We start from the raw sequence: 25,562 nt of genomic DNA, 5'->3' as shown, positions 1-25,562 counted from the left end.
AACCATTAAGAATAAGCAGCAGTTTCCAAGAAACAGCATTTTACAGTAGAAAGGGGCAGCAATGCCAAACCCCAAAGCTGCTTGGTTTGATTGTTCACAGATGAGTTTGGGATATGCAATTTGTATAAATAGGTTTCAGCTGTTCACACTTGTCGGCAATGGCAGAAATATCAGTGTTAACAGTGGATAGACTTCTTTAGGCTTCAATGTCCCAGGCAAGTGTTAAGAATATAATGTAAATTGTTACACCTTAAAATGATTGTGCAATTCCAAAATACAGTGAAGTTTGAAATCTAAAGATAGCATTTGTTGTTAGCATTTATGGATTCAAGGTCCATATGATTCATGTTTTCATGGAGATAGACTTTGAAAGGGGAAGACTGCATGGATCCAACATAGGATTGGATTACAAAGTTTTCTAAAAGGTAACCCCAAATTTTGAAGACAGATGAATCTGCTAGGATCTCAGTTGGTCACTGAATGCAAATTTATTTTTCAAATTTATTGGCTATTTGTAGATTCTAACAAATGTAAAGGCTGTTTTAGAATGTTGGATCCACAGGCTAAGGAAGGGGCACTGAGCTTTGAATGAGATTGCACAGTGACTTCGATTTATATTTGTTGCAAGGTTAAATGGCTATGTCTTTCGAGGTATTCATTTTTAAAAAAAACAGCATGTCTTTGAGTGCCTTGCTACAGCTAGCTGTAAAGAAAGTGAAATGCAAAAGTTGAATTAGAATTTCAAAGTGTAAAAGGAAGAGAAAGTTAGAATTGCAAAGAGAAATGAAAGGCAGAAAGATTGAATAGGACAGAGAAAGACTTTGAATAGTCAAACACCAGGTAACAGGTACTCTTGACTAGGGGACTGATTTAATTCCTGATATCAATTTGCAAAGGAAATTTATCTAGTGTCCAAATTCAATGAAGGAGTTAAAATGTATCATGCATTGTCTGAGGCAATTGCCAAAGTGATAGAGTAGCCATAGGAAATTTGAACAATTCTATTAAAAGTATTTTGGTTCTTTCACATGAGTAGGCCAAAGACTATGGTACAATTAAGATTGCTGTGGTTAATGTGTATCAGTTAGGTCTAAACATTTACAAACAAGGAACACACTGTATCAGATCTTTGCGCAATTTGCGAGTGAGAAATTGTTTTTGATCAATAGTACGCAGTAATGAAGCTTGATCAAGATTTTGGAAACTTTAGGAGAAATAATGTTAATAGAAGAATTAATAAAAGGTAACTCTTTCAGAATAAGGTCCCACCTTGCAGACTATAACATTTCTGAGACAAGTAAGCTCATAGCAAAGCTGGAAAGATGAGTAATCACTAAAAGGATACATGAAACCTTCATTCTCTATGATATATTAAAATCACAAACCAAAACACAACAATTTTTTTGAACCTCGCAATTGTAACAGCTACATTCCAAACAGATCCACTGATCTACTTCATTAATGACCATTCATGTGTCACTAGGTCAGAAGTGATGCTGTTGAAGTAAGTTTAAACACTTTGCTCTCCATTCACAACTGCTCTGATAATGAAGACATCCATAGCAGTTCAAACAAGCTGGGGCTGATAAGTGACAGGTAACATGTTTCCACAGAAATGTCTAATTCATAAAACTGAATCATCGTATCCCCGCTATGATTTAATCAGTAGGTCAAAAGTCACACTACACCAGGTTATAGTCCAACAGGTTTATTAGAAATCACAAATTTTCAGAGCGCTGCTCCTTCATCAGTAGATCAGAAACAGGCCTCTCTGAAAATCGTGGCTCACCTCCTCCCCTCTCGAATTCCTTCCATAATTTTCAAGACACAAATTGGGAAAATGATTGAATACACACCAGTCCTCCAGATGAGTACAGCTCCAACTGCAGTCTAGATGTATACATGATACTTCAGCTTATTGTCATCTTACTATTTTTAAAATCTGAAACTGGATTATTTCAAGTGTAACTAGGCTTCCAGCTAGACTAATATCTGTTTCTCCTTGTTTAAAAAGAACAACAGAGTTATGCCATGGTTTGGATGGTCATCCAAAGTGGGCTCTGATTCAAAAACTGTTTAAATGTACCTCCGAGTCTGTGGTTTTGCTGAAGACAGAAGAAAGAGATTATTTCCTTATTGGAGAAATGTAAGCATAAAAAAAATCAAAATTGTTTAGAGATAAGGTTTTAAGAATCGATAAATGTCAAATATATTCATAATTCTGGGGAGAATTCACAATACATCTAAGATCAGCGCGAAAGCAAATACCTCAAGATTAAAATATCCTGAAGGAAAGAAAGCTCACCTTATCTTTGACCTTGACAAAATATTAATAAATTATATTGGTCAATGTCTTTGATCACCCCCTACTCCTGTAGGAAGTACAGTTCATGTTGAGGTATTTAAACACAGTAAGAATTTCCTTCAACTTCTTCCCATCACTTTGTACTAAAGTAGCTATGTACTTTCCACAAACTACTTGGAGTCAGAATGAAGCTATGTAAATTATTTAACTTAGTACCAAATATAATGGAAAAACGTTAAATTTTAAACAGGGAATATCTCCTATGACAGTATTCTGGGAAATGAGCACAACTGTGGCCCGAAACATCATAATATTTAGCTGGAATTGATTTTTAGCCAAATTTTACTCTGATTAGGAATAACTTTGAGAATAAATGCATTATATTTTTCAAAACAACTTTTTTTGAAGCTGCTTTGTGGATATGATTTTGGCAGTAAGTCTCTTTCTTTTATAGTGTTCACCTTTTGTTGATTGTTCCTTACATGTTTGCAGCCAAGGAGACAGGGGAATGGCTTAATTACAGGCCACACCAAAAATGTCAGACAAATGCCAGGGACCACTCAACCATGATCTTATACTATTTCTTTCTCTTTGTGTAGGCACCATAGTATACACTCATCATTCATCTTTTCAATGAACCAAGACAATTCAAAACTGAAGTGAGAATCAGTGCTGAATTAGTTTCTGTCAACCAGAGCAGGTGATATGGCCCAATAAACTCTGGTTTCTCCATCTTTATGGATGGGTAGACCTTCCAAGGTTCATATTCTTTATCAATCTAAATCAAACTCCTGCTAACATAGTGTGTTTGTGTACAGTACATATAACCTTAGGCAAGACATGGTATGGCAGAGGCTATATTTCCACCCTACAATCAGGATTCAGTCTAGGGCTGCACAAAAAGAATTCATGGTATGTAGGGGTGAATGTTGCAACTAACCCTAGCAGGGAGTCAGTTACATCAGGAAGAGATTAAGGAGAAGAAAATTAGTTTCACTCTGGGAAACCGGGGAAAGTCTCATTCCAAGCTGACGTCAGTTTTCGTGTTGAAACTGTTGTGCTAGAATGAGTGGTTTTCTGCACCAGCTAGTAAGACTTTCAATATATAATTACTGTGTGGAAACAATTCCTGCAAATGATGTGCAAACATTTCCATCTCTCATATCTGATAATATAGGTCCATAGCAAAATGTGAAAATAACAAGAAGGTTCACAGAATTAATATCAGTTAACTTTTACAAGTACTTGATGAATAAATAATGAATTTATGGATGTATCAGCATTACTGATGAGATAACATTTAACTGCATTAGTCTTATTTTTAATTGAGCCGTTCCTTCCACAGAGAAACTGCACAATTATTGCAAGGCATAATTGCAAATCTGCTTCTCATGAAGACAATTCCATCACTTGAGGAACAATCCCAGGTAAAAAAAAATGACATTGTCAAAAGTCTCATAATTATCTTGGAACTTGTGTTTTAAAAAGCCAGAACTTTTGTATTATACCTTTCTGTTTTAGGAATATGTACAAACATTCAATTCATGGTTCAGCTCAGCTTTGTTTTCCCCTTCCAACTAAAAGTTGGTATTTATGACGCTTTAAAATTGGGCATCTTGCCCCACATCATTCTAACTTCAGAAGCAGTAGTTCAGTATTCCTTTAATATGTTATGGCTGTACATTAAGACATCTTAATTGTCATAATCTATATAAAAGTGTTTTTTAGTTCAAACAATACTTTTGATCATGCAAATTATAGGTAAACATAACTGTAAATTATAAATATTATATTTGAAGTTGATATTAAATAATCTTTTTCTTTCTGTTCACATTAAAAGCTATAGAGATACAGAAAAGCATGAAATCATCCAGGGCATTTAAATTAATACCATCTAGTAGACAAGATATAAATACTTTTGAGAATCTTTTAACACTTTATTCTCAGCACCTGGATTTGCATAAATATCCTTATTAATTCCTGCAAAACTGTTCACTCTGCACCATATGTTATTCTACACTCTGCATAAACACTTTTCACTGTATTTTGTAACAAAATATATGTGAAAATAAATCAAGTCAAATGGTCAACAAATCAGGCGGCATCTGTGGAGAGAGAGAGAGAGAGAGAGACTGAGCTAACACTTCAGATCAGAAATGAAAGGTTTGTTGTATGAGCAGACTAAAGAACTGTGATTTGATTAAGTTTAGAAGGATGCAGGGGATCTGACTGAAACTTAAAGAATATTGAGAGCTTGGATAAAGTGGATGTGGAGAAAATGTTTACACTCACAGGAGAGTCTAGGACTTGAAGCGCAGCCTCAGAGTGAAAGGACAACCCTTTAGAACTGAGGTGAGGAAGAATTCCTTCAGTCAGAGAGTGGTGAATCTGTGGAGCTCATTGCCACAGAGGGCTGTGAAAGCCATGGCATTGAGTGCACTTAGAGAGATGGATAGGGTTGTTGATTGGTAAGGCGAATAAAGATTATGAGGAGAAGGCAGGAGAATGGGGGTTGAAAAATATCATCAATTGGTGGAGCAGATTCAATGAACTTAATGGCTTAATTCTGCTCCTCTATCTTATGTACATATTATCAATAAACTTCCATCAGAAATTTTATTTTACTGTTTTTATATGATTTTGTTTGAGATTTGTTTTATCCAGCAGAAAATATTTTACAAATGAATGCACCTGGTAGATAAAATGATTGGCCTGCTAGGACTGCATACTGCAATGTCATAGATGTGCACCATAATTTCCTGGCCATTTATTTGAGAGAATTAAAATTGTGCATACAATCGTGATTCTACGCTCCCACTCTGTGAAAATGTCTAAATTGGATCCCACATATGCAGAACAGCCTTCTATTCATCCTGGGGAAACATTCACTAACCAAATGGTTATCCTTATAAGATAAACCAAACAATTAAAAGCCAAAATATTTAATTCCATGAAAAGGCTGGTGGCTTTGAAAGAATGTCTCTATCTGCAATCCCAGCTCACTTCTCAATTCCATCTTTCTCCTGTTGAAAGAAGTAAAGATCAATGTGTTTTACATTATTGACATTTTGGATGGTTTATGTTTTGGCAAAAATAGAAGTGAATATCTAATCAATGTAACTATGAATAATCACAACCATTTTGCAGCTCTGTCACTTCCCTCGCCAAGCATCTAGATCAAAATGTGTTGAATTTTTTTGTTCATTTCCAAGGATAACAGTTTTACTGGAAAGGCCAGCAATTGTTGCCCAACTCTAAATTATTCTTAAGCAGGTGACCACCTTCTTGAACAGTTATAGTTTGGTGTGATTCCACCCCCAGTGCTTTCGGGGAAGGAGTTCCCAGTTTTTGCCCCAGTGTCTGTGAAAGAACAACATTGTATCTCCAAATTGGAATGATGTAATCCTGAGAAGGGAACTTGAACATGGTGTTCTTCCCAGGTATTCACTGTCCTTGTCCTTCTGTGTGGCAGACCGCACTTTTGCAAGGTGCTGTTGCAGGAGTTTGACAGGTTGCTGCCACTCTTGTAGATTTCGTAGGATTACTAAAACACCAAAAGACTGATATATTGTTTAAATGTTTCATATCAGATAGCTTGAATTAGCAGTTTCGGACAAAAATGTTATTCTATAGCAAATCCTATTGCACCCTATAATACTGAAAGCTGATAATAAATGGGCTTCAGCAGTACATTGTCAGACTGTTCTGACCTTACCGATCCTTTACTTATTTACAGGGTGGTTCTGGAAAATGTGCCAATATTGAGCAACACCCACAGCCAGGAACGCCTTCACCAGGCATAACTGATCCAATTTATACTTCTATTCTAGAGGTACTGTTGATATGCAATACTTGAAGTGTTTTGTACATAAATTATACTATTTGCTTAATAGTGAAGAGGAAGGAAATTTATATTTAGAGACACATGCTGTGTATGGAGAGTTGGGTGGGGCATTAGCATCAGCATACATTGTTTTAGTCGCATGGTCGGCTTCTGTGTGCCACAGATTCGATGCAGTGGAGCAGGAGGTGGGGATTGGATACTTCTCACCCTCACAACTTATGACCGTTATCAATCATGTTACTTTGAAAGCTCAGAGATTTTTTTCAGGATATCAGTAACTTCTTTCATGCACTTTCTGCAGCCATATTCATAATCAAAATTGAATCTTTATTTATTAATTTTATTGTATCAGGGAAAATTGATTTTTAGCGGGGACCCTGATTTAATGTTTCTTCAAAAAGATGGGACACCCAACAGTGTAGCACTCCCTGAATGATCCACTGAATGCCAAGCTGAAGTCTAATGCTTCACTCTTGAAGTGGGACTGGAATTCTCAATCTTCCCAGCACACCGGGTGTGAATGCTACCAACTGTACCATCCAGATGTATCAATTAATAATCCAGTGGCAGAGGTTTAAACACCAAAATGACAAGGCATTTAATTTGAATAATTAAACAAGCTAATGTCTGTGATAATGATAATGAAACTAACTGTATGTTATTGAAAGAAACACCCAGTGCCCGAATACCTTTGAAGAAGGAAATCAGCTGTCCTTACCTATTCAGTTCTTTATGTAACTGTTTCAGAATGTGTTCAAAGTGTTTTGCACTGACTGTGCTGTACATCTTCCCTTGCATTTATGTGGTTCTGAAAGCACAATAAATGGTGTAGATTTGAGTGGTCTTATTATTGAATAGCAGAGCAGGCCCAGTGGCCAAACAGCTTACTCATGTTCCTATTTCTTATGGACTTAAGGTCTCATTAAATGGATCAAATGACTTTAAAGCATCTGTTTTTGTTTGCAGAGTAACCAGAGAAAAACTAACTGGATTAATCCAAAACCACATGTTGCATCTGCTTCATCAGAAATGGACACATCTATTTATGATAATCCTAAAACGATGGTTAAACGACTTTCCCAGGTAACAGTCACTACATTTGTAATAGTCACTGCATTTTGTTGTTTAATTACATATATCATCATTTAGAATTGTTTTTACATGAGCTGAAAACTCCAGGTGATTTCATTTGTGAAACCATGGTAACTTTAACTTTAAAAGTAGTTCAAAAAAGCCATGTTTATTGATAATACCATTGCTATGATCCCCATAGAAACTATAAGGTTTTAAAAAGAAATATGAATTCCTAATGAACTAAGCAAAGCATTGCTCAATACAATTTCACTTTTTCTGAATTTTGTTCTCACAAATCAACAAAGCTCAACTTTACTAAATAATGCTTAGTAGGCAACTAATACACTAAAGAGCAGAAAGTGTAGCTCCTGACCCATTTAACACAATAGGAAACCTCATATTGCACTTATACATTACACCACATTCTCTGTAGTCTTACCTTTCAAAGTCCAAATCCTCCAGGTGAATGCAAGATTCATTCTTGCTACTTTACCAAGGTAAATGGTCCAATGTATTATAAGTCAAGCCCTCATCATTCAACTATTTAAGCATAATCTAGTGGACTCATTGTATAGGTTCTGTTAGGTGATTCCATAGACTCCAACTTCCCACAATGCTTATTTCCTTGAGTGTGGGTTCCATTCTCACCAGTTTTTCACTTGGAGGTTAATCCAGAAGAAGCCCTTCCCTTCTAGTTGGCATAGGAGGACTTTTTGTGAATTCTCTTTTCATAGATCTCAGTCATTCTGAAAGTCCTGACTGGTATGGAGTCATTGCCTGGGTTATTTGTTTTCAGTGAACCATCATGCACTACAAATGTCAGAGACATAGCATGAGTTCACATAGTACCTAGTAAAATCAGTACCAAACTTAGTTATTTAACCATCATTTAGTATAGCCTTTTAACTCCTACCTTTTACTACAAAGTTTTAACTGCTTTTTGACTTTACAGTGTCGACTCTGATATAAATTCTATAACCTACTATTATAGGTTATTGCTTTTTTATCAAGTTTGTTAAAATTGGTGCCAAATTGTACCTAATAATGTATCAACTTTTCAAATGGCATTACAGAACGTTATTCACATTTTTGCTTTGTGTGCCTATTGTTTATGTTCGACTTTAATCAGCATTCTACATTATACTTTGTATAGCAGTTGAAATCAAATGTGGACACAATTCCTTTGAAAACATGATAAAAATATTTTATTTTTTCACTTTTGTTTGATTGTTTACAGCCCACCACATCTCCATATAATGTAGAAAAGCCACGCTCTTTATCACTGCCTCCGCAACTTGAGGACCCTTCAAATATTTATGATACACCAAAGAATATTCTAGCAGCTGTAAGTGTCTTGTGGATTTAAAATAATTCCTATACTTTATGTAAATATAGATATGTGGCTTTATTTACACATTAATGAGTTTAATGTTTAATGCATAGTGATATGTTCTTGTAGATTATTGAATGATCAATTTCTTCCAATTAGGAAATCTAACTAGCATGACTGAAGTTCAAAATGGATTTGTTTTTTTATTTATAAGGACTCAGTATTTAGGATAGATTTGTTCTTTTAGGCAGGCCAACCCACTGGAAATATGCAAATACGCAAAGTAATATCACATGGATATCTCTTCCCCAGTTCTGTGTTTTTAAAATATAGTAGTGAGACGGCACAGTAGCTGCTGCCTCGCATCACCAGGCAATTGGGTTCAATTTCACTCTCAGCCACCTGTCTGTGTGGAGTTTGCACATTCTCCCTGAGTCTGTGTGGGTTTCCTCCGGGTGATTTGGTTTCGTCCAACAGTCTAAAGATGTGCAGGTTAGGTAGATTGGCCATGCAAATTGCCCATAGTGTTCAGGGATGTGCAGGCTGGTTGGATTAGTCATGGGAAATACAGGGTTACAGGGGTGGGATGCATCTCAGTGAGAATGGTCTTTAGAGGGTCAGGATTGGACTTGATGGGCTGAATGGCCTACTTCTAGACTGTAGGGATCTGATGAAAGGCCAAATGTTTTGAATACAAACAGAAACTTTATACATCGCCTGGAAATGGTTGGCAGAAGTGCACTTAAAAACATTTTCTGTCAATCAAGGGAGTCATGTAAGCCAACAGTTTGCGTAAGAAGTGAAAGGACAAATTGAATGTTAGAATCTCCTTGTTCTTCTCAGCTTGGGAGAGGGGTAATATTCTGCATTTAGCAATCTAAGTCAGGAGTGTCTGAGGGTGACTTTGGTTTATCAAAATAGGAAATGTACCAGTCTCCTGCACTGACATGATTCATTTGATGGACACCTACAACTATAAGTAACTTATAGAGTAAATATACTAAAATTAATTCAGATTGATTTGACAAGATATTAAGAGGATAATGACATGCAAGATTTAGAGTCATAGAGATGTACAGCATGGAAACAGACCCTTCTGTCCAATCCGTCCATGCTGACCAGATATCCCAACCCAATTTAGTCCCACCTGCCAGCACCCAGCCCATATCCCTCCAAACCCTTCCTATTCATACAACCATCCAAATGCCTCTTAAATGTTGCAATTGTACCAGCCTCCACCCCACCTCCTCTGGCAGCTCATTCCATACCCGTGCCACCCTCTGTGTGAAAAAGTTGCCCCTTAGGTCTCTTTCCCCTCTCACCTTAAACCTATGCCCTCTAGTTCTGGACTCCCCAACCCCAGGGAAAAGTCTTTGTCTATTTACCCTATCCATGCCCCTCATAATTTTTTAAACCTCTAAAAGGTCACCCCTCAGCCTTTGACACTCCAGGGAAAACAGCTGCAGCCTGTTCAGCCTCTCCCTATAGCTCAATTCCTCCAATACTGGCAACATCCTTGTAAATCTTTTCTGAACCCTTTCAAGTTTCACAACATCTTTCCAATAGGAAGGTGCACACAATATTCCAACAGTGGCTGAACCAATGTCTAGAAATTTGATATTTAAGTCAGATGTTAATACTTGCAGGAAAGTTAAATTTTATTCAGAAAACCTTAGTTGTAAATCTTTGCAAGTCATCAAAATGGATATTCCAACCGGAATCATAATTGTTTATTTACAAAGAAAACCATGACAAAAGAAAAAGAGACATGTTTCAATGAAAGCCAAAAACTGTGGATACTGGAAATCTGAAATAAAAATAGAAAGTGCTGGAGAAACTCAGCAGGTCTGGCAGTATTGGTGGAAAGAAACAGAGTTAAGGTTTTGAATCCAGTGATTCTTGTTCAGAACAGACATTTCTGTATATCTGTAAAAATGAGTTTTAAATTTATTGTATACTAATTTAATGCCCTTTATTGTAATAACTGCAGGGTTTGTAAATTTCCCCTTTAAATATTAAGCTTAATTTATATCAACACTCAAAGATTGTTGTAATTTTCTTTTAAACAGATACATCAATGGAAAAATGAAAGGCCGGAATCTCAAGACTCTGGAATCTACATGCCCATGGCTTCAATGTAAGTAATAGAAAGATCATACAGATGAATCTGAGTATAAATTCAATAACTGAAAATGAAATGTCATTGTATTTTTATTGATTTTCTTTTAAATTACATTTTTCTTTCCTCAGACATTGCAAAACTCTCCCTGTGTAATTTCTTCTAAGTGCAGTGGAATAGTCTAGAGGATAGACACAATTGATGTCAGTATTTGTTTAATAATTCCTGAACAAAACCAAGGGCTGAATCTTACCAGAGATCAGCCAAGTGACATCTTTTTGGCAAGTTTCACTCAGCAAACCCTTGCAATTGTCTTAAATTCTCCTAAGTGTCTATGCTCCACACCCCTATCATATACTCCCACTTGCCACTGGTGTATGTACTAACCACTGGCAGGATACCCTGGAATTCCTGGGGTCAGTGTCATTCTTAAAGGTCTGCTATGTATCCTATCAAGCGTTGGCTAGCCACAGCTATCTTGAATGGTTTGTTTGGAAATGGGGCAGGGAGGGATGAATGTGGTCACTATTCCTGGAGAGTAACCTATGATGTTCGTGACTGGAGGGCTGGAGGAGTAAGTGGTAAGCTAGAGCACCAGGTTACCACTCTGACTTTTACATCGGGCATTGACTCTGTCTTGTCTCTGAAGAGGAAACTGTACATCAAAAAAGTGAGACAGAGTAATAATAAGGATTTTAATATGTACTGATGTATGTAACTGGGATTCTCACTGCCCTTGCTGTTAATATTTAGTTGGAAAATGGGACTTTTTGCTTTTGATTGTGAGAAACAACCCACTGCTGATCTCACTCAATTCTCTCAATGTCCTCACCAACATTGGTCAGGTCATGGGAAGACTCCACCTCTAGAACCTTGGTCACAAAACAACTGAACAATCTTGTAATCCTCCAATATGGCAGGCAAAGAGGCACAAGTTAATTACGAGCTAAATGTGCATCACTTGGCATATTAGTAAAGACCAGCTGGCAACTGTTTCTTGTACATGACCAACACTAGTACCATTTAAGACTTGTCTTTCTAATTCATGTAATCAGTGCCTTTTCAACTGAATTAATTTTCCTGTTACTATTATACTTCAAAGATCATTATTAGGCATAAATTTAGTTATGGATATTTGAATTACTTGATTCAAAATACCATTAAAAATCTTGATGACTATGTGGCTGTTGGGATTAATTAGGATTGAAATTAAATTATGATTCATATTTAAATACTGAAGTAATTTAAGCTGTGCCAATCTGCAGTTGATGCTTTAGTAGTGTCTTTCTACAGTGTCTGTAGAAACCACATCTCACTGCTAGGTGGTTTAATTTTGGAGAAGTCTGCCCTTTCTCTCATATGCCAAGATCACAACAAATTGGTCATTTTCAAATGAAGGACTGTCAGCTATATAGAATAGCATACAATTCAATATAGCTCAAGAACAGACCCTTCAGCCCACCAACCTTGTGCTGACTCGAATCCTTATTAAGACATGCTATTTATTGCCCATGGATGGTCTCTATCCCTCTCTTTGCCTCCCATTCATGTGTCTATCAAGTGAACGTACATCCACTGAAAATGATTTGTAATTGCTCTACAACAATCAAAACCAAACAAAGTGCCATAACATAGGAAAATATTACAACGTACTAACTGTTAGTACCAAGTTAACATTTTAAAGCAAAAAAACACTATAAAGTCTTTATGAAAAATGAATAAAATAATCTCTATTCTTCAAATCATTTTCATTCACGATTTTGATTCTAAAATGAAAGTTGATCATCAGCTAGCTACCTGTTGAAGGAACAGCACTCTGAAAGTTAGTGCTTCCAAATAAACCAGTTGAACTATAACCTGGTGTTTTGTGATTTTTAACTTTGTCCACCCCAGTCCAACACAGGCACATCCACATCATATATTTTGAGACCATTCATGAACAACTGAGTCAATGTAATGGATTACTCATACCCATCAGTAAAGACAGTTGACATTAAGATTGGAGTAGACCAAATAAAAAATAACTAACTGTATATTGAAGGGGTTTTTTATATTTCATCCTCTTCAGTCATAGACGCCAGTATGTACAGTATCATCTGTTGAAATCTATTGGAAATGGTAAATGAAGTGACTGTGTGCAGCCATCAGATGCCTATCAGAAAACAAAAACAGTTGCAATTCATTGTTTGATTTTCCTTACAGTCGCAGCAGCACAAGCACCAACTCCTCTTTCGACTGTTCAGAACAGATTGACGAAGAAGAAGAAGAAAATTTTACCAATTTAACCAAGTAGGTACATTTGACAATGACATTAAAATTTGTAAGAACAATACAATGTAAAATCAGTATTGACATGGGTTAATTTTCCAGTGCAGGTTAGAAATGTAAAATACAAACGATATTGTGGGGAATCAAAAATAAGATGAGATTGGTCCTGTGAAAACTACCAAATGGAAGTTTGAAAGATTTATATGCTAATTATTATCAGTGTAATAGTACATGCTGAATAAGTTACAAAGAGGTTTGTATTTATGTTATGTCTTAGCATGTGTCCAAACACGCTAGGAGTTATCTATTGGAAGGTGTATTGGTTTCATTGCTGCTGATACCTTCTAATGCTCTCCCTGTCAGAATATGATGTGGAGGTGCTGGTGTTGAACTGGGGTGGACAAAGTTAAAAATCACACAACACCAGATTGTAGTCCAACAGGTTTATTTGGAAGAATGTACTAGCTTTTGGAGCACTGCTGTTTCATCAGGTAACTGTTGGAGCAGGGTCATAAGGTTTTATGATCTGTGGGAGGTCATCTTCTTAAGAGGTCAATGTGACAGGCACATGCTTTCCGCAAAAAGGGCTCAATTCCTGCATTGGACAAAGTCACTATGAAGGGCCTGCCTTGTCAACCTTTCCTGAGGTTTGGTGACCTTCAAGTTAAACTCATGATCTCTCTTTTATGAGAGAGCAGCCTATGGGACTCTATATTTTTAATGTATAAAGTATAAGATGTTTCCTAGGAGTCTAACCCTGACATAAGATGTTTCCTAGGCTCACTGTAATAAAACATAGATGAAATTTTATTACCAGTACAAAGTTTATTGTTGGTTTAATAAATACCATAAAGATTAAATTACTATGGTAAAGATGAGCAAATATCAATAACAGCATCAAAATAAATAAGATTCAATTCATAAACCTTGATTTACTCTTGTTGACAATATCACCTGCCAAATAAATTCTGCAAAAAGTGTAATAAGATCCTCTCTCAATTATTTTGTTTATAATATTTTTTGGCTGACAGCTGACTCTGGTTAATATTTAAGCAATATAGACAATGTCAGCGACTTTTCAGTGTCTATCATTCTGCAATGCTGTGGATTGGAGTCTGATCATTGTTCAGAATAACTCCGCAGACTGGCCTGAGTTTGGATTTGATCCTGCAATGCAATTCCATTTGATAGTAATAAAACATTTTACAACATTTGTTTTTTATGATTCAGTAATACAATGTTTTAAAAACGTGAAGGTTGTAGTTTCAGAAGCCTCTTCTTCCCTCGTAGAAACTGCACTCCACCCTCTCATCACTGCCCACTCTCTGTACTGATTGGGTTCACTCTGTGATATCTCTTAATAAAGCCTTGACTTAAGAATAACACCATCATTTTGAAGGAAGGGTGTTGCTATGCTGGGAAACAACACACTGGAAGTGCACAATTTTGTGATAAATTGCCAGGGTGCGGCAAAGTGGAATTTTGACCTTGAGTGATCTGCAATGTTGATCTTAAATAAACATTTACAGATTTCAACCGCAGTTGAACACTGTTTCTAGATAAATAAATGAATTGAACCCTGTTTCTTGTTTTTGAAGTGTAGTGCTGAGGTGAGTAATGAATTTAAGTGTTGTTAGTGAAGCCAAAAACCAACATAAGCAATAAATTTCTACAAACCTTAGCTTTTCACCTATTGCACATCCTTCCAGTCACACGGACCCATGACAAATCCAAACTTGTAATATAATCTGGACTCTGAAAGTGTATTACAGTCTCACTCCTGACAATTACAAAATAATGTTTTTCATCAACAATTCATCTAGGACAAAATTTTCTAGTAAAGTTGCAAGAACTGGGATCAAAATTATTAATACTCTAATATAAACATTGGTTCTTTGTTTGTCTGTAGTGTGTGCGTGTGGCTTATCAATTTTAGTGTTTGCAATAAAGTATGTTATGTTTCTATGTGGTGAATTCTGGCTAACAAATTGTTAATGTTGCTGCAGGAGTGGAGTATTTGTGCCAGATGATATCCACCTGAATTCACATCAGCAATGTCCCCTGCGATCATCACTTCAACATGCTGTCAGTGAGGATTCCAATTTGTTAAACGAGAAGAGAAAGGAGTTAACCTACCAGAAAACATGGCACAGGTGTGAGAAAACATTCTGAATTTTCATTAAACTAATGTTTCATGTATGCAATGTATCATTGAAAATTTTCTGCGCCTATTCTTTTCTCCTTAAGACTTGTTCCTCGATTATAACTCTCTCCTTTCACAGAAGAGAGTGGAGAGAATAAGGCACATTTGGACTGTTTCCCACCATGTCCGAATCTGAACTTGCTTTCTTTAAGTAGACAAAAAGGAGAAAGGATGAGAGTTCCTGCAGTAAATGTGCACAGAGTAAATAATGATGTTACCTGGACTCAATGTTTCAGAGGAACATGATATGACAGCTCTAGTTTCCACTCCCACTGCTGACTGCCTCCAACATTTCTCATTCCTTCCCTCCAGTCATCACTTTCCCATTCCCCTCCGCTGGCCTTGTAGTGAATCTGACTGGGCTCTTTAAGAGCTCTAAGAGTGTGCATATACAAACATGGGCAATCCTGAAGTTTCCTGAGTTCACTGTCCTCTCTGAGCCTCAAGAGCATACTAACCTCTAATTCTGGGCTTCTGCCCACACACACTCCCCCTGCCCCTAACACACACTCTGCTGACCGCAATGTGTAATATCAAGCCTGGGATTCAAATTGATCCATGCAAAGCAAAAATGCAAGTTTTAGAATTGAATAAAGTATGTGGCTTAAGACTCAGTCAGTCTACATTTAACATATTTCTGCAGCATGCAGTCTCCCATTTGGCAGACTCTACATATTGCCTTAGGGTTGTGAGGATGGAGATACAGCATGAACAAACCCGGTTTTTATTTATTTTCTCAAGATCAATTTATCTTGGCATTAGGTACAGAATATTATGCTTCATTAACCAAAATGCTCAGACTCCCAATATTAGCCAAAGTCTGAAAGTGTCCGTGTCTATTTGCTTTGACATTCTGATAGCTACGAATATCTTCTGTCTTAATATGAATATGTTTAAATGGTCATAAACTTCTGAGATCAATCAAAGGATTCAAATGGAATACATTAACTGGGAGTATATGGTAGCTACAATTTATTTTGTCCTAACCCACGATAGACGTTCAATGCAAGTACCAAGAAGTAAACACAAAGGTTGATGAGGATGTTAGCTCTGCCTAATATTCAAGCCTGTATGCAGGATTAGCTGAAATCACTGGCCTCTGTGCTTTTCTCTGTATCTGCACCATTCACACTGAGTTGTAGGCCATAAATCAGCCTGAACCCTGGATGTGGGGATGGTGGTCAGTCAGACCATAACAATGCATTTCCATTTGTGCTTTTCTTTTTTGGTCCATGGATTTCACCATTTTGAACTTTCTGAACCTCGAGTTTTAGAAAAGTTTATTTTCAACCAGTTGTCTTAAGTTTGGAGTCAGAAATTGTTGATATTGGCAACTTGGGAAACATGCATTTAAACTGTATGTATGTAGCCCAGGAACTCAGATGGTATGCACTTCATGCAGACTATATAAACAAACATTTTGGACTCTTCTCCATTGATGAATGTCATCTGTCCCTCTATTTACTGAATATGGCAAATATATTCTGACAGAGGTCAATCTACTAGTTTTAGATTCCTGAAGAGTATCTTTCCATTTTCTGTGCACATAATATTGAATTCACCTTCAATATTATGTACTTTTTAAGCAAGTTGTTGCTGTCTCGCCTTTAAGTAATACAGAGGTCCACTGCGGAGAACGTTCCTCACTTTGCAAATAGACAGTCCAAAAATTTGTTCAAACAGAGCTGTTCCATTAACTAAACAAAGTCCACAAATGCTCAGTTAAAGTGTACATTTCGTATTGACTTCAGTTGCTCCAAAACAAAGTTTAACTTCTCCCCAGAGGACCAATAGGCTGCTTACATCATTTGTAAACTCTGAGGGATTTCTCTGCTGCCTGATGAAAGTGAAATTTAACAAGCATTGAAATGGGGTGCTCAAAACCTCCTGGTGTTGTACAAGAGTCTTAGAATTCCTACAGTACGAAGGCAGGCCATTTGACCCATCAAGTCCACATTGACCCACCAAAGACTGTGGTCACTGAATATGTTGAGAAAGATGCATGACTCACCTTCCCATTGTACATGAAAATTTGAAAAAGTTCCCTGTATTAAATGCAGTAGTATCTTAATGCACTGATGAAAAATTGGTTCCGAATTCTGCTCCATGCTTAACACATGGGACACCTCTGGATGAGATTTTTAATTTCTGTGCCCTTCCGTAGTTTAACATTTGGCTTCCGAAACCATGATTCTCGAGCAGTATGTTAAAACTAAAGCAGTATCTTTCACTAAGTACTAGAGTACAATATCTTTCAAAATCATTTTAACAATTTTTAGCCTTCTGTGGAGTGTTGGGATTCAGTGTGAATCTCTAAACAAAAAAACTCTGATAATATTTTCACTTAGTGGGTATCAACATTTATTTTATTTAGCAATGTTACAGAAGAACCAAAGCTGGAGAAACTGGATGTTATAGTCCACCGGAATGATATGAAAAACAATCTGTCAATTCAACAAGCAAGTCAGAAAATCTGGTAAGGAACTCCCATTGTTTCATTCCAATGTTCTATTATTGAACAAACATTCAAGTAAATATTCAAATTAACTCTCACACTTTCAAAAATTGATTCTGCTTAATTGAATGCCATGTTGATCAATGTGAAAATTTTCAGATTAAAAATATGCACCGCATTTGCTCAGAGTTTAAATAAAAACAGCAGTGTTGCCCAGGCATCAAATATTTCCTGGAGTTTGGAATGGTGAAGGAAAATGTAGTAACTGGACTTCTTATGTGTATGCATAAAATAGCAATCTGTGTATCACCTCTAGCAGTGCTTAGTGACAGGGGAGCTATGAGTAGAGTCTGGTGTATTTTTCAAAGGTGATGCATGAATTGCTTACTTTACAAATTGCAACTTTACATATATAAATGCAGAATTAACGGTTAGAAAATTGTTCTGATTATTTATCTTTAAAACAATTCATACCACATGTGGGTTGTTCATACTTTTTATTCAAATCTTGCAAGGGGCACAATGTTGTTTGAATCCTTTAATGTATCCTTCAGGCGCTTAGGCTATTTCCTGGACTAGGTTGCCAAGATGGTACATATACACATGGCAGGGAGGTGGTCAGTATACCTTGTGACTAAAGAGACTCCATGCACCAATCCTGCTCTCACCCTTCCTCTGAGTTGAGAAATGGCAGGTATAGATTTCACATCATTAGGGCAGCGTGGTGGCACAGTGGTTAGCATGCTGCCTCACAGCGCCAGCGACCCGGGTTCAATTCCTGCCTCAGGCGATTGACTGTGTGGAGTTTGCACGTTCTCCCCGTGTCTGTGTGGGTTTCCTCCGGGTGCTCCTCCCACAGTCCAAAGATGTGCAGGTTAGGTGAATTGGCCATGCTAAATTGCCCGTAGTGTTAGGTAAGGGGTAAATGTAGGGGTATGGGTGGGTTGCGCTTCGGTGGGGCGGTGTGGACTTGTTGGGCTGAAGGGCCTGTTTCCACACTGTAAGTAATCTAATCTAATCATAAAGCTAAATGGCAACCTCAATGAGGCTGGAGTCTGGTACATCCACATTGCAGACTGTGTTTTCCAGATCTTCAATGCAAAAAGGAACAGATTTTCCTCTTACACCCATGATTGTAAACATTTACCTGATTGGACTGGATTGAGGAAACATTTAAGAAGTGAGAATCATAGCTTTATAATAAAGCTTTCAAATTTCTATCTACTAAACAGAAATTCAGGCTGCAAATGCTTTCGGTGGTGTGATTCAGCCCACACGTTCTTACATGTTGCTTTGTATCTGTCAACAAATATTTGTATGTAAGGTTGTGCAAACCTGTTATGAAATTCCAGTCTCTCTCTCTCTCTCTATCTCTGAATCAAGACAGCAGCAATTTAATTTTCTATTAATTCCTCATTCCTAATGCCATTAAAAGGTCAGTTTCTGTCATGACTCTGATAGCTGAGGAAACCCTTGAGTAATGAAGCTGATGCCACCTTGTGGTTTAACTTACATCAGTCACGAATTCTCATGTCTGTATTTGATCTTTCAATTCTTCTAGTAGATATTTTTAACCAACCTGTTCAGAGGTGTTATGACATGCCCCCTTGGAGCAGGTGGGACTTGAACCCACAGTTAAGGACACTACCACTGCAATACAAGAGCCCCTTAATTCTGCTGGTACACTTTCTTCTATTAAGATAATTGTCAGAATTGAGAGCAGTGCTTATTAACAAAATTCTTTTTCTTGGCAACAGTGTCATGTCTTCAGATAAGAGGTGTCCTCTGAAATTCGGAGATCAAATCTTGGCGATCAACAAACTTCAGATCAATGGTGTCGCGGAAGTCCGCATGTTTGTCGACAAATTGATAGAAGACAAGGTACAACACCTTCAATGCGTACTGACTGATACCTGCTGTTTCACCAGTTGTGTAAAATCATGCTTCAGGAAAATTTCAATTGTCTAAATGAATGTGATGGAAGCAAATGCTGGAATCACTCCTAGCAGGGGCCCCCACTCTGATCCTGTTGAAATATGTAGTGATTACTCATACTACTCAGAGCACAACTGCAGCATTGGTTCTGGGGTGCTGCATTTCGCAATACAAAGTTTCAGTCTGAGATATGGGGCATGACAATTGTACACTACCACACAGTCCGAAAGAGAAGTAATTGAGGGCCCCTTGGCCCATTTTGTATGGGGTAACCATATACAAAAGGAAATGTTCTAAAATGCCTTAATTTTCAGGGGCTTAGGCTATTTCCTGGACAATGTTGCCAAGATGGTACGTACACATGTGCAGCAGGGAGGTGGTCAGTATACCTTGTGACTAAAGGGATTCTATGTACCAATCCTGCTCTCACCCACTTCTTCTTCTGTGTCGCTGAGCTAAGAAATGGCAAGTATAGGTTTCACATCATAAAACTCGGTGGAAGCTTCAAAGTGAAGCTGGAGCCTGATATATCAATATTGCAGGTGGTTTTCCAGATCTTCAATGCAGGAGCTACTGCAGGATTAAAATAAAAGATTCTGCCCCTTACATCTTTGTGTTGTGCTGCTGCCATTAACATGGTAGTTGCTTACATCATTTAAATAGTTTCTACGAGGTATTGGCATTGTTGTATAAATTAGCAATACGTCTGAGATTTTTCAGTGTGGAAAGTTACTAATCTCAATCACACTATTGTTGAGAGGCAACCAAGTGGTGTTGCACAGAAAAGGATGGCCATTGAAAAACCTTCCCATTGAAGGGCTCATGACTGATTGATTATTCCATGGAGCAAAGAAACTATTGAGGTGAACTTCAGAAAGAGCAGAAAAAATCGCCATTTTAATTCTTAAATTGTATGTTGGGAATAAATCAAAAGCATATGTATCAATTAAAATTCAACAGCAATAACTAATTTAAGTTAGGATAGATTGAGGGGCCTCTGTAGGTCATTAAAGAAGAAAAGCACAGATGAGAAAAATCTTTGGCTCGTTCAATCTTGCAAGAATAATCTGCAGTTTCCTTTTCCTTTTTCATAGCATGCAACATGCTATGTAAATGATTTTTTACCTCCATCATATTGCCTAATTTTTCCCATTTTAATTACATATTACTTGTTGAGTAGCAGAATTTTGTTTTTATGTGAGTTAATTTCCCAAGAAAATCTCATTTGGAAATACCCCTAGGTTATTTCCAAAGAGGTTTATTTCATTAATATTGGTGTAACTGAGTTTGTCAGTGATTTGAGAGAGTTTTTTATTCATGTCACTTTATACAGTTGGGGTTTTAAATGTTGCATTTAGACTATTTGACAAGAGCTAATTACAGCTTCAGTGAAACATAAGCATTGACTAGGCACCCCAACCATCTAAATGAGGATCTTTCAGCTGTACATTCCTGTCTTGGCACACAATCTAAAGGAGAATGCTGGTCAATAATCTAAGGCCCTGAAACCAAATGGGGGCGGCTTTAAGGAAGTAGCAAATCAATTGGATACTTTTAAGACCTGGCCAGTTTTGTACCAACTTGAGTGAAATATTAGAAACAGTGAATGTCCAAAGAAATTGGTGGTGGGGGGAAATAAGGATGAGTGGGCTCAATGTCCAGGTAAATATATCAATAAAATGTCACACACAGATGCAGAAAGTTTTAGCTGTAGAATGGGAATTAGTCTGAAAAGGGCAATAAGAAAATGCCAATATATATAATAGGGTGAGGGGTGATAATAAGGACAAATGTTATGTTTTTGAATGAATTCAGATTGATAATTACAAAAATTGTATGTTTCAAATATCTGCTTGTTCTCTGGTAACATGGGAATAATTATGTTAAGTGTATTTCTGGAACTGTAACTTGACAAAAACAATTGTTTCCCCAGATGATAGTTACCATATTGCGACTATCTGAAGCACCAACTCGAGGAGCATTATCGTGAAATGAAAAAATGAAGAAAACTAATTAGATGTAAGTCCCATTTACCTTATCAGTCAGCAAAGTAAATTTGTATTCTTTGAACCTATGCAAAACATGTTAAAGGCAAGTTATATTTTCTTTGTTTATTACACAGGGTTGTAATTTGGATGATGTATAATCAAAGTACCATTGGTCATGGAACTGTCAATGTTCAATATTGATCAAGTCAAATCATCCATCAGAAATTCATCTGCATTTGTTCTTATACTCATTCTTCATGACCTTTAATATTTTAAATTACGAAAGTGGTGAAGAGTGGCGTTGAAGAGATCTGGGAATCTTCACGGTTCTTCAAGCTGTGTGGTCAAAGGACATAGAGATACAACAAAGGTTTATCATCTGAGCCATCTCAAGCGTGCTGGCATTTCCCTTTTGGTCTCCAAACAACTGCTAAGATCAAATATAATACAGTCTTCATTAACATTTATCAACCCTCGGTGATTTCTAGCTAGCTACTGTAAAGTGTTCTATTTAGCCAGCTGGGATTTCAAGAAGAAATCCCAGTGCATTATTTGATTAATGAAAAGGCAATTTAATAATTGAAAGACAAATTGTGATGCTTTTGGTGAGCATTTAAAAACATGCCTAGCACTCTACAATGGATTTGTATGTATGTTTTTTTTTGTATTGCTATTTATTTTTAAAGGACAAAATAGAAGATGTATTAATATCGTTGCTGCTACAATATTTTGTCCTTCATTTGAAAGGCAATTATTATTACTACTGGCATGTACTTTTTACATATTTTACAGTTATTATTGTTGCAAAATAATAATATTCATTCAGGCTGGTTTAGATGCAATAAATAGTCACCACTCTGCTAATTACATAAATATTAGTTGATAAGTGTAGCTTCTTTGATTTTTATTCAAATTTAGTGAAGAATAGATTTAGTACTTGAATATTGTTTTTGCTTCTTTAAGTTGGCTTAATGCTATAACTTTCATGCCACATTTAGATTGCTGTAACTTAAAATAGTTACAAGGCACACAGGCTAATACATACACTATTGACTCTATGGCTGCTCAACAACTAGAAGGGATTTTTTGGCACTGACACTGAAACCAAACCAGTCAGAACTCCAGAACTGATATCCACATTTTGATCAGCATCAACACTCCATGTGTTCTTTCTTGAAGTTTAGAAATATAATAAGTCATAAAGCCTTTTTTTTTAGTTAACCAGTAAATCATCAGTTTTTAAAACTTTACATTTTTCTTCTTTGTTTTAAATCTGGTACACATAATCCATCCTGACTCTTTGAAGTATTGAGGAAGAGTGGCATTGTTCAAGGTAGTATTGTTGAAGTGAGATGTTAACACATCTATAATCTTGGGTGCACATTGAAAAGTCCGATGACTGACAATATTTAAATCCAATCAAAGTAGTTTTCTATATCCTGACCAATATTTCTTCTTAAAGCAAAATTACTTAAATGGGCAAATTGGTCACTTTATAATGTTTATGAGACTTTGATGTGCACAAATTGAGCAGAGTGCTTCCCTAGAAAATTGATTCCATTTCAGAAGGCAATTGTTGATAGTGATCCACTTTGTAATGTTCTGAAACAATGAAAGGAGGTATATAAATTGAAATTCTTTACTTTCTATTATTCCTATAACATTGTTTGTTGCCATTGTACTTCAAAAACTACATCTCAAAGAACTAATTTAAAAGAGCATAATGTTAGCTACACTTCAGAACTTTGTGCAAGAAATGTTATTTGAAAATATGAAATATCAAGGCTATTGCATTAATGATCAAATTACAGCTATGTTTTTTGTAAGTGACATTCCAGTGGCTCAGTTAGACTGAGATGTAACCTACTGTAACTTGTGAACAAGTATTGTAAATTGTATTCATGAATCCATGATATCATGGATATCAGGTGTGGGTTCAGAGTGAGCATTGAGGAAATGCTACTACTGTATATTATATTAAGTATCAGTTATATTGAGAAAATATAAAAAATGTTTTTTATGAAGGATTTTTCTTTGAAAATAAAGAGTTTGACAAATGTCAGAAAACTAGTGTTATTTAAATAATTCTAAAACCTGAGAATAGTGTGGTCATTAAACTCCATTGTATCTCAAGCATTGCACATGCAACATCCAATAAGAATTAACATTTGAAAGCACTATACGCTGTTTAACATAATGCTGATCACTAAAACATGATTTCTAAGTTTATTTGAGGTACCTGAAAACCCCAGATTATTGAAAATAATGAATAGACTAGTGGGAGATTATTGAAGTGATATGGGTTAAATCATGACATAGAATGTGATTTAAGTAAATAATATATAAGAAACAATGTATATACAAGACAAGTATTGGGAAAGCAAATCTTAGCAGGACTTATACACTTAATGGTAAGGTCCTAGGGAGTGTTGCTGAACAAAGAGACCTTGGAGTGCAGGTTCATAGCTCCTTGAAAGTGGAGTCGCAGGTAGATAGGATAGTGAAGAAGGTGTTTGGTATGCTTTCCTTTACTGGTCAGAGTATTGAGTACAGGAGTTGGGAGGTCATGTTGTGGCTGTACAGGACATTGGTTAGGCCACTGTTGGGTATTGCATGCAATTCTGGTCTCCTTCCTATCGGAAAGATGTTGTGAAACTTGAAACAGTGCAGAAAAGATTTACAAGGATGTTGCCAGGGTTGGAGGATTTGAGCTACAGGGAGAGGTTGAACAGGCTGGGGCTGTTTTCCCTGACGGGTGGAAGCAGAGGTTTATGAAATCATGAGGGACATGGATAGGGTAAATTTCTCTGGGGTTGGAGAGTCCAGAACTAGAGGGCATAGGTTTAGGGTGAGGGGGAAAGATTTAAAAGAGACCTAAGAGGCAATGTTTTCACACAGTGGGTGGTACGTGTATGGAATGAGCTGACAGAGGAAGTGGTGGAGGCTGGTACAATTGCAACATTTATGAGGCATTTGGATGGGAATATGAATAGGAAGGGTTTGGGGGGATATGGGCCGGGTACTGGCAAGTGGGACTAGATTGGGTTGGGATATCTGGACGGCATGGATAAGTTGGACTGAAGGGACTGTTTCTGTGCTGTACGTCTATGATTAAATATAAGACTATAATATTTTCTTCTCTGCCTGTTACAAATGCAATTACAAGGTTTAACTATCTAGCAGAAAAATTTGGTGGTATCCAAATTAAAAATGAGCTAGTTGACCTATCACCTGACTTCTGCTCCATAATCATTTTCCCTACAGCTTTCCTTTAATGGTCTAATACTTGCTAGATCAGATTAGAACCGCCACATTAGTCTTTAAGAATGAGGTTTCCCCAACACATCAATCTTTTGGGCTGTTGGAACTTTTGGACTTTAATCTCTACTCCCCACGACAAAGCCACATCCCAGCCTACACCATTCCTTTCCACCGCTACAAACTCCACTTTTTCCTGATTCCATCTTTCTTCTGGATGAGTCAATGCCCAAGCCTTAGATATTCAGACAACCCAAAGCCATCAAAAGGCAATGGGACACCCATTCATCTGCACATTAATGAACCAGGTCTTCCAGCCAAGGTCTAAAGCAATTCTTTGCCTATGCTCCTGGTAAAAATCTGTAGTTCACTCCTTTGCAGCTGTTATTTATAAATGCGTCAATCGATTTGTGGTAGTTGTTTGTATGCATGCTGACAGACATTAATGTATGGTGACATTCAAAACAGGGTAAAACAAAGCTACCAAAATAAAACCCAGAGGTGATGATAAATGTTCTCTGTTGTGTTAGCAACCTATTAAGGAGAAATGTCTGTGTGGCAATACATTTATGCAGTTCTCCCTATCACCAGCAGATGCTGCAGTTATTACATACTGCAAAATATATTTCTCTTAAATGTAAAGTATATTCTTTTTACAAAAAAAACAAAACTTGCTTATGAGTGCCTTTAGCAGCAATTAAAAATTGCTTCTCATTGCCTTTCTGGAAAATTAGGTTCAAAAGATATTCCTTTACAATTCCAAATGAACCTAAATGACCCAGA

At 36.8% G+C, this 25,562-nt stretch overlaps 1 protein-coding gene across 1 annotated transcript in view; it reads left to right on the top strand.

The window, feature by feature from the left end:
• The window catches only part of LOC140463713 (pleckstrin homology domain-containing family S member 1-like), a 28,141-nt gene extending 4,553 nt beyond the window's left edge, over positions 1-23,588 (top strand). Inside the window, exons 5-16 of the mRNA XM_072558063.1 lie at positions 2,015-2,146; positions 3,651-3,732; positions 6,042-6,137; positions 7,116-7,232; positions 8,461-8,568; positions 10,623-10,690; positions 12,875-12,961; positions 14,947-15,093; positions 17,518-17,619; positions 19,356-19,479; positions 21,467-21,552; positions 21,656-23,588. Coding sequence (XP_072414164.1) covers positions 2,015-2,146; positions 3,651-3,732; positions 6,042-6,137; positions 7,116-7,232; positions 8,461-8,568; positions 10,623-10,690; positions 12,875-12,961; positions 14,947-15,093; positions 17,518-17,619; positions 19,356-19,479; positions 21,467-21,523 — 1,120 coding nt within the window. The 3' untranslated portion in view covers positions 21,524-21,552; positions 21,656-23,588. The remainder of the gene's footprint in view (positions 1-2,014; positions 2,147-3,650; positions 3,733-6,041; positions 6,138-7,115; positions 7,233-8,460; positions 8,569-10,622; positions 10,691-12,874; positions 12,962-14,946; positions 15,094-17,517; positions 17,620-19,355; positions 19,480-21,466; positions 21,553-21,655) is intronic.
• The last annotated feature ends 1,974 nt before the right edge of the window (positions 23,589-25,562 follow it).

This window comes from Chiloscyllium punctatum, chromosome 38 (assembly GCF_047496795.1).
Source record: "Chiloscyllium punctatum isolate Juve2018m chromosome 38, sChiPun1.3, whole genome shotgun sequence".
NCBI lineage: Eukaryota > Metazoa > Chordata > Chondrichthyes > Orectolobiformes > Hemiscylliidae > Chiloscyllium > Chiloscyllium punctatum.
This window is presented reverse-complemented; position numbering and strand designations above follow the sequence as displayed.